The sequence below is a fragment of the Salmo salar genome, chromosome ssa16, assembly GCF_905237065.1.
Source record: "Salmo salar chromosome ssa16, Ssal_v3.1, whole genome shotgun sequence".
NCBI lineage: Eukaryota > Metazoa > Chordata > Actinopteri > Salmoniformes > Salmonidae > Salmo > Salmo salar.
This window is the reverse complement of record NC_059457.1, coordinates 68,547,629-68,557,018: the sequence shown is the minus strand read 5'-3', so window position 1 is coordinate 68,557,018 and position 9,390 is coordinate 68,547,629. Positions and strand designations below refer to the sequence as shown.

The following is a 9,390-nucleotide window of genomic DNA, read 5'->3' as shown; positions in this document are numbered from 1 at the left end:
AAATAGGGAGGTGACAAATGCAATAGCCTATAGCTACCACAAGAGGACAGCATGTGTCCACAGTCAATCTCCAGGTCAGTAAGGATAGTGAGTGGCAATTAAATACATTCATGAACTTCTGCATAACAAAGAATGGGTAAATTGTGGAAAATAGTGTGTTTATTCTGCCAATAAGCACTATCAGAATATACATGTCTTTGATTTAATTTTGTGGATAACCTATGGAACTTATTGCATTTAACAGAAGAAGAAATGTAACAGTCAGAATATAAAATAGCTCTTACAATTTCACATGTACCATAGAGTCACCATGACAGCAGGTTAGTTTGATTGTTCAATAAAATTAGTACATTTTATACAATGTCATCATATTTAATTATACCTATAACAGTGTAACTTCAACACAAAAACAAAACATGAGCCATCCTTGATTGGGTTTGGTGCCAGCAGCAATTTGGGACTCGATAGTACATTTTTACAATCTTCGACAATATATTTTCACAATCTTTGGTACACATTTGATCTTTGAAAGACTCTGACAAGGTAAAGCATAAACATTATAGTGCATTCATTGACGCATCAAAACAATGCAACAATAGCCTAAGGCAAAAATGATATAGGTCTATTTTTTTAACACATCGCCGATGCAGCAGTAAGAAGTGATTACACAGCAGAACCAGGCATGACACCACAACCGATGACATTGCTGTGAGGTGCAACATTTTAGCTCTGACTGACCATAGCATCAGGGCAGGCAAATCAGACAGCTGAGCCAGATTCAGCCGCGAGCAGGGCAGACAGACAGAACAGAGGCATCTAACAGCACTACAACTACAGTGTCGGATGCCCAGGCTTCCCTCACGTTGAAGTGAAAGCCTGAGACAGTACAAGGTTGTTGTTTTTTTACCTGATAGCATTGGATGCCCAGTATCTGACTGGCTAAGAAACCAGTAGAAAGACAATGACAATGTCTGGTTTCCAGTTTAGTTAAAGAGAGTAGTGGCAGCAAATTAAAAGTAGCACTATAATAGTAATCTCCAAAATGCATCACTGTACATGTGCCGGAGTCTTAGTGAGCAATAGAAACATAGTTAATTTCTCTTGATAAATATACCAAGTTAAATGGTAGTGCTATAGATGACATGTCTACCAAAAAAGAAGCACGTTCACTAGTATAACAAAGGCCAATGAAATCCCTAAATTACTTTTGATGCATAAGGTTACTGTTGGTGACATTACATCCCTTTATATGACACTGTCAGTACTTCTCTCCCATCTCCACTTGCCTGCGTGTGTGTGTGTGTGTGTTTTCCATGCTTCCTTCATTCAATCCTGCATGTAAGACTAAACCAAGCATCTCTCTCAAACATTACTGATGTCCTCCTGTGAAAGCCCGTTACGCTCGTCCTCAGGCAGTGTGAACCGTATGGCTCGGCTTTTCTCCCAACCTCTCCTGATACGACTCAGCCGGAGAGCCACGCACGGCAGGAACAGAGCCAGCCTCCCCAGCAGCACAGCCAGCGGCAGGGCCAGCACCAGCAAGAAGGTGGGAGGGAGGTAGAAGCGATACTGCTCCGGGTCCAAGCCCCGGTCCCAGCCGTAGGTCAGCGTGTGGAGGGTGGCCATCAACAGGGCCATGTAGCCCAGTCTGGACTGGAGGGGAGAAAGAGAGAGGACCATGATAATTAATAACTTTCTTGAGTTGAACTGAATCTGGGTGATAGCCGGCTTCAGATGTACTCACTACAAGTTAATTTGGTTTGAAATCCAGCTTTTTTATTCAATACAATGTCAGGTCGTGAGATCTGATGGTGATGGCCAATTTCAAATCAAACTTTGTCACATGCGCCGAATACAACAACTGTAGACCTTACCATGAAATGCTTACTTACAAACCCTTAACCAAAAGTGCAGTTCAAGAAATAGAGGTAAGAAAATATTTAACAAATAAACTAAAGTAGAAAATAATAAAAAGTAACACAATAACGAGGCTATATACAGGGGTACAGATTATCGAGTCAGTGTGCGGGGGTACAGATTAATTTGTACATGTAGGTAGGGGTGAAGTGACTATGCATAGATAATAAACAGCGAGTAGCAGCAGTGTACAAAACAAATGAAGGGGGGGGTCAATGTAATAGTCTGGTGGCCATTTGATTAATTGTTCAGCAGTCTTATGGCTTGGGGGTAGAAGCTGTTAAGGAGCCTTTTGGTCTTAGACCTGACGCTCTGGTATCGCTTGCTGTGCGGTAGCAGAGAAAACAGTCTATGACTTGGGTGACTGGAGTCTGATGATTTTATGGGCTTTCCTCTGATACCGCTTATTATATAGGTCCTGGATGGCAGGAAGCTTGGCCCCAGTGATATACTGGGCCGTACGCACTACACTCTGTAGCACCTTACATTCAAATCCCCAGCAGCTGCCATACCAGGCAGTAATGCAACCTGTCAGGATGCTCTCGATGGTGCAGCTGTAGAACCTTTTGAGGATCTGGGGACCCATGCCAAATCTTTTCAGTCTCCTGAGGGGGAGAAGGTTGTCGTGCCCTCTTCACGACTGTCTTGGTATGTTTGGTCCATGATAGATCGTTGATGATGTGGACACCAAGGAACTTGAAACTCTCAACCCGCTCCATACAGCCCCGTTGATGTTAATGGGGCCTGTTTGGCACGCCTTTTCCTGTAGTCCACGATCAGCTCCTTTGTCTTGCTCACATTGAAGAAGAGGTTATTGTCCTGGCACCACACTGACAGTTCTCTGACCTCCCTATAGGCTGTCTCATCGTTGTCGGTGATCAGGCCTACCACCGTTTTGTCAGCAAACTTAATGATGGTGTTGGAGTCGTGTTTGGCCACGCAGTCGTGGGTAAACAGGGTGTACAGGATGGGGCTAAGTACACACCCCTGAGGGGCCCCAGTGTTGAGGATCAGCGTGGTAGAGATGTTGTTGCCTACCCTTACCACCTGGGGGCGGTCAGGAAGTACAGGATCCAGTTGCAGAGGGAGGTGTTTAATCCCAGGGTCCTTAGCTTAGTGATGAGCCCATGGGCACTATGCTGTTGAACGCTGAGCTGTAGTCAATGAACAGCATTCTCACATAGGTGTTCCTTTTGTCCAGGTGGGAAAGGGCAGTGTGCAGTGCAATTGAGATTGTGTCATCTGTGGATCTGTTGGGGTGGTATGTGAATTGGAGTGGGTCTAGGGTATCCGGGAGGATGCTGTTGATGTGAGCCATGACCAGCCTTTCAAAGCACTTCATGGCTACCGACGTGAGTGCTACGGGGCGGTAATCAATTAGGCAGGTTACCTTTGCTTCCTTGGGCATAGGGACTATGGTGGTCTGCTTGAAACATGTAGTTATCACAGACTCAGTCAGGGAGAGGTTGAAAATGTCAGTGAAGACACTTGCCAGTTGGTCTGCGCATGCTTTGAGTACATGTCCTGGTAATCCATCTGGCCCCGCGGCTTTGTGAATGTTGACCTGTTTAAAGGTCTTGCTCACATCGGCTACTGAGAGCGTTATCACACAGTCATCCAGAACAGCTGGTGCTCTCATGCATGCTTCAGTGTTGCTTGCCTCGAAGCGAGCATGAAAGGCATTTAGCTCGTCTGGAAGGCTCGCGTCACTGGGCAGCTCGCTTCTGGGTTTCCCTTTGTAGTCCGTAATAGTTTTCAAGCCCTGCCACATCCGACGAGCGTCAGAGCCGGTGTAGTAGGATTCAATCTTATTCCTGTATTGATGCTTTGCTTGTTTGATGGTTTGTCTGGGGGCATAGCGGGATTTATTATAGGCGTACGGATTAGTGTCACAATCCTTGAAAGCGGCAGCTCTAACCTTTAGCTTGATGCGGATGTTGCCTGTAATCCATGGCTTTTGGTTGGGATATGTATGTACGGTCACTGTGGGGACGATGTCGTCGATGTACTTATTGATGAAGCCGATGACTGAGGCGGTATACTCCTCAATGCCATTGGATGAATCCCGGAACATATTCCAGTCTGTGGTAGCAAAACAGTCCTGTAGCGTAGCATCCGCTTAATCTGAACACTTCCATATTGAGCGAGTCACTGGTACTTCCTGCTTTAGTTTTTGCTTGTAAGCAGGAATCAGGAGGATAGAATTATGGTCGGATTTGCCAAATGGAGGGCGGGGGAGAGCTTTGTATGCATCTCTGTGTGTGGAGTAAAGGTGGTCTAGAGTTATTTTCTTCTGGTTAAGTTTGCCTGCATTAAAGTCCCCGGCCACTAGGAGCGCCACCTCTGGGTTATAAACTTTTTTCTTTTTTTTTGTCATTTAGCAGACGCTCTTATCCAGTGCAACTTAATAACTCTTGAAATTATTATAAACCCCCCCCCCCAATACATAGCCAATCAAACCCCTTTATGAAAGACTAAATGCAAATGAAGTTGGCGTACCCAGATGTACAGAACACCTGGGAGATGATTGTTGACCTTTGAACCTTCTACATAACCTTTTAATAACTCAACATCTTAGTGAGGTGAAAGGAAGTGGTGATTTGAGTGGTATATTATATGTGCAGTATATTAGCTCATCATGGAAGCACGAGTGTAGTAAAGAGGCCCAAGGGAACAGTATGACCTACAAGCTCAACATTTGTCCTTAATGAGCCCCTGTAGTCAGCGTGTGTGTGTGTGTGTGTGTGTGTGTCTGTGTCCGTGTGTGTGTGTTCCCTCTAATTATTAGCACAGTACAGGGCACTACAGAGAGCAGCTGAATTATAATTACCCTTGCCAGGTGGGAAGGTTCAGTCGTGACTCACCCATTTCATCCTCATCCCTAAATATACACGGAACAAAAATATAAACGCAACATGTAAAGTGTTGGTCCTAAGCTGAAATAAAAATTCCCAGAAAATGTCCATACACAAAAAAAGTGTATTTCTCTCAAATGTTGTGCACAAATTTGTTTACATTCCTGTTAGTGAGCATTTCTCCTTTGCCAAGATAATCCATCCACCTGGCAGGTGTGGCATATCAAGAAGCTGATTAAACAGCATGATTATTACACAGGTTCACCTTGTGCTGGGGGCAATAAAAGGCCACTTTAAAATGAGCAGTTTTATCACACAACACAATGCCACAGATGTCTCAAGTTGAGGGAGCGTGTAATTGGCATGCTGACTGCAGGAATGTCCACCAGAGCTGTTGCCAGATAATTTAATCTTAATTTCTATACCATAAACTGCCTCCAATGTCGTTTTAAAGAATTTGGCAGTACGTCCAACCGGCCTCACAACCGCAGACCACGTGTAACCACACCAGTCCAGAACCTCCACATCTTGCTTCTTCACCTGCGGGATCGTCTGAGGGGGGTGCATCTGCCTGTAATAATTTCCCTTTAGTGGAGAAAAACTCATTCTGATTGGCTGGGCCTTGCTCCCCAGTGGGTGGGCCTGGCTGCTAAGTGGGTGGTCCTACGCCCTCCCAGGCCCACCCATGGTTGCACTGCTGCCCAGTCATGTGAAATCCATAGATTAGGGCCTAATTAATTTATTTCAATTGACTGATTTCCTTATGAGAACTAACTCAGTAAAATCTTTTAAATTGTTGCGTTTATATTTTTGTACAGTATACGTGTATTACTTAAAATACTTAATGTATCTAATTTTACCAATAATTATACAAGGCTCTGTTAAGAGTCAGTGCGAGTTAACAGTTCCTAATACCAGCCTAACTCACTTAAAGCGACGGCCGTCTGTCGTCCGCACTACGAATCAGCCGGACTGAACACACTACACTGTCTGGCTCGCTGCAAGCTTAAGGGACTGCAGGACTGTAATCTTGATGGAGAATAATGCTCAAATGTTTTACTGCGGCTTCGGGCTGTAGGCAGACAGGCCATTCTGACAGGCCAAGCAGAACACAGGCCTTTTATCACACGGACTAGCAGCATGTGACTAATCTGGCGCCGACTGGATCAGCTTAGCATACATATGAAGGGAAAGTTCTAAACGCTCCAAAGAAGGACAAATCCCTGGAAAATGGAACCATAATAGTAAAGTTCCCCCTTTATGAATTCCGTGGCATGCGAGGAGAAGAGTTGACACACACAGCTCAGAGGTTGTCTTTCTACAGTAGGCTACAATGTTGATTTGTTTTGCCAGTCTTTGACTGCTTCATTGAACTACTGCTCATGTACACAGAAAAGGTGTCTGTGCAAATGTGCTGACCTGTACGAAGCTGAACTCCCTCCAGTTGAGCGAGTTGCCCACGGTGGGCAGTGAGGAGATAGCCAGCAGAGAGAGCAGGCCCAGGGCCAGGATGCCTATAGACAGATACAGCTCCATCCTCCACACCTCCTCCTCTACCCACGAGTCTTCCTGGCCTACCTTCACCTGCACAGTAAACACACATTGTTGCTTACTGTGATGTCAGGTGGTTACACTATGAATAAGCCATTACAAATGTTTTACCATATTGAAAACGTTCTAAATGCTGATGAGTTGTAATGTTTTTAAATGCTTTAGAACTATACATTTATAATTCAATACTAATTCATTAATAGTATGTAGGCTAAACTATTTAGAAATAGTTTACTGATGCTTTTCTCACCTGTTTGAAGGCAGTGTTGAGAAGATTGTAGCGAGCAGACCTGCGCATGGGCAAACACAGGCTGTAGACGGCGTGCAGCGCTGCGCAGAGGAAGGCACAGAGGCCCAACTGCTTCCGCTGCTGCAGCCAGCGATCCAACCAGTTGGGGAAACGCCTGTACTTGGTGCCCCACGACAGCTGCAGGAAGGCAGCCACAAGGCCGGGCAGGTAGACCAGAGCCAGGGTCACCAAGGCCACCGAGGGGAGTGTCACATTTACCATCTCCACCGGAATTTTGTAGAATTTGCTCTTCCCTGCCGTGGCGTACGGGTGGACGACGTCACGAAGGAAGTTGTAGGCATAGAAGAAGAAGAAGAGGCAGAGGGTGGAGAGACATGGGACGCGCCACGAGGGGAAGAGGTACAGGGGGGTGTTCTCTATCTCCTGGGCAGAGGAGAGGCGGCCCATGTCAACAGGGATGAAGCCAAGACTGCGGCAGATCTGGAGTACAGCGCTCTTGGCCCTACTACTGTCACTGCAAATCAGCACCTGGATAGTAAAGAGGCGAGTGTCACAGAAGAGTGTCAAGGAAGGGAACATTCACCAAGGAGAACCCAACTGAAGAGACACGATACTTTACCAATAGCCTACATCACATAGTTTAGCTACAATAACACCATATGACCAACACCTGTGATAATATGGTTGCAACATGAGAATGTGTGAAACATGTAACATTACATAAACTGTGGACATTGTCCGGTTTGGAGCAAAAAACTGGAAAACAGTACGTCCAAATGTAATTCAGAGTAGTAATGTCTGTCTGTCTTCTCTGGCACTGCTGTGTGTGCAGAGGACTTAGGCTTTACCTGTCTGCTGCCGTCCCTTGGCCCCGTCTGCAGGCTCCAGGCCGAGATCACATTGAAGGCCTTCACCACACTGCTCTCTGGGAAGATATTGGCCAGCTGCTCCGCGTAGGACTGCTTATCCCTGTTGATCTTAGTACCATTACTAACATCCACCAGAGTCTTCCCCACTAGCGGCTCCCTCAGCCCAGCCAGGGTGGAGTAGTGCTCGGGGAAGAGGGCCACGAACACCAGGTCGGCCTGGGTGGCAGCCTGGTGCTGGGTGGTCACCTCAGCCTCCTCGGGAAAGAGGGAGGCACAGCGCTTGGGGTTGCGGCTGCCCACCACCACCCGGTACCCAGAGGCTACCAGCCTGGTGGCTAAGGAGCGGGAGAAGTCACCTGTGCCCATGATGCCAACCAAGGGGGTACTTGGATCAGAAATTGAGGTTTTGAGGTGTCTGGGGCTGGCACCACCAAGTATAAGAGGCTTCTTCATCTCCTCCTGGGGCATCCTGTCCTGAGCTGAAAAAAACGAATGGTCGCTAACATTGTAAAATGTCTATCAACAGACAATTGTGTCTGTGCAGCATTCAATGTAAAGATGATTTGTTATTGACAAACTAACACTGATGTACTACTTGGTTCAACTGGCAAACTAGCTAGCTAATGCAACCTGCTTTATAACTGATTTATTAACTGGCTAGCGAACTTACTACTACTACTACTACTACTACTACTACTACTACTACTACTACTACTAGGCTAGCGGAGTTACTAGCTAGACATCCTTTATTTGTGTACACCTCAATACTTAGACATTGAGGTATTGAAGCCATGGCTGCGCATATTTATATTATAGCTAGCTAACGTTACTCCTGCACAAAGGAGAGCGAACGCTAATTTACTTAGCTAGCTAACAGTTAGAACTGTTAGCTAGCTAACAGTTAGCTAGCTGAGCAGGCTACCTACCTGTTCTTGCTTGATTGAACGCAATGCTAGCTAGCTAACTTTTTGCCCAAAAATACAGAACACGGAACTACCAACTTTTTTCGACAAACTTGGTCAACTTCTAAAAATGTCCTATGTATACTTTAACTAACTAGCTACAGCAAAACAGTAGCCACAAATTACTGTTGAATTCATGTTGTTTGGCTCACCTCCTTTCTTGACGTCTGTGTATTTTTGTCTTGCGCTCATAACTTTGTGACTCAGAAATCCGTCCCCGCCCCAACCGCCCCCTCTGTGTGAAGAAGATAAGTTCTTCCCCAAACTGACATGAGAGTTGGCCTACGGTAGGCTAGGCCATTCAGTTAACAGTCGCAACAGTATACGTTATTCCTATCAAGAAGACAGTAGTCAACCCATTGTTAACATGGTTCTAAAAAGCTCTGACTCTTATGTAAATTGATTGCAGTGTCTGTGGGTATTTAGGATTTTTCTTTCAATATGTTCTCTGTGGTGCATTCATTTTACATTGGATGTTTGGCTTGCTGTATCACAAGTTTATTTTCCATGGGGATCTTAAATGCTGTTGTTAAAAGTCAGCCCTGGGATTGATTTACTGTAAATTAAAAACATAGGCCCACTAAAAGTAAAAGGGATATTTGACTGCAGGTCAGAGGCTGTCAACACTTGTTCATCAGTCTGCCTTTGGCAGCTGTAGAAGGTTAAATGTATCCTTCAGGCTTACATGGTTTCACCTGTCTCTCTCTACTCACATAACCTACATTTGTCCATTTTCTATCCATTTGTAAATGGTGGTTATTGATGATAATTGATTAACATATTTTACCTATGACTATAACCTATGATGGAGATATTGTAATCTAATTTTGGAAAGTCATGTGACATTGATTGCGCAATATGTTTTGACATGAGTAGGCTACATCTAAATGTTATGTGACTCCATTGCCATGCCTCTCCTATGTCAGCCATCGCCATATATTGCTGCAGCATTTAAGGCCACTTTAAACTCTGACTTTACACTCTGA

At 45.2% G+C, this 9,390-nt stretch overlaps 1 protein-coding gene across 3 annotated transcripts; it reads right to left on the bottom strand.

Annotated features, from left to right (window-relative positions):
- Positions 1 to 137: 137 nt before the first annotated feature.
- LOC106574427 (metalloreductase STEAP3) lies at positions 138 to 8,750 on the bottom strand. 3 transcript variants are annotated; one of them, XM_045697637.1, is made up of 6 exons: positions 8,557 to 8,750; positions 7,422 to 7,921; positions 6,574 to 7,101; positions 6,192 to 6,356; positions 4,748 to 4,798; positions 1,386 to 1,653 (listed from the first exon to the last, which is right to left on the bottom strand). In XM_045697637.1, exons 1-5 carry the CDS (start codon positions 8,594 to 8,596, stop codon positions 4,793 to 4,795), a joined length of 1,239 nt encoding a protein of 412 aa, XP_045553593.1. In that variant the 5' UTR covers positions 8,597 to 8,750; the 3' UTR covers positions 1,386 to 1,653; positions 4,748 to 4,792. The 3 variants fall into 3 exon arrangements, with proteins under 3 accessions (XP_014005784.1, XP_014005785.1, XP_045553593.1); XM_014150309.2 differs by lacking the exon at positions 4,748 to 4,798 and having other exon boundaries at positions 138 to 1,653; XM_014150310.2 differs by lacking the exon at positions 4,748 to 4,798 and having other exon boundaries at positions 138 to 1,653; positions 8,369 to 8,558.
- Between the last annotated feature and the right edge of the window lie 640 nt (positions 8,751 to 9,390).

Coding starts and splice junctions, on each gene's coding strand:
- LOC106574427 (XM_014150309.2), bottom strand. CDS start 8,596: ATGAGCGCAAGACAAAAATACACAGACGTCAAGAAAGGAG. Junction 7,922..8,556: donor CACAGACGTCAAGAAAGGAG/GTGAGCCAAACA, acceptor CGTTTTTTTCAG/CTCAGGACAGGATGCCCCAG. Junction 7,102..7,421: donor CAAGGGACGGCAGCAGACAG/GTAAAGCCTAAG, acceptor TTTACTATCCAG/GTGCTGATTTGCAGTGACAG.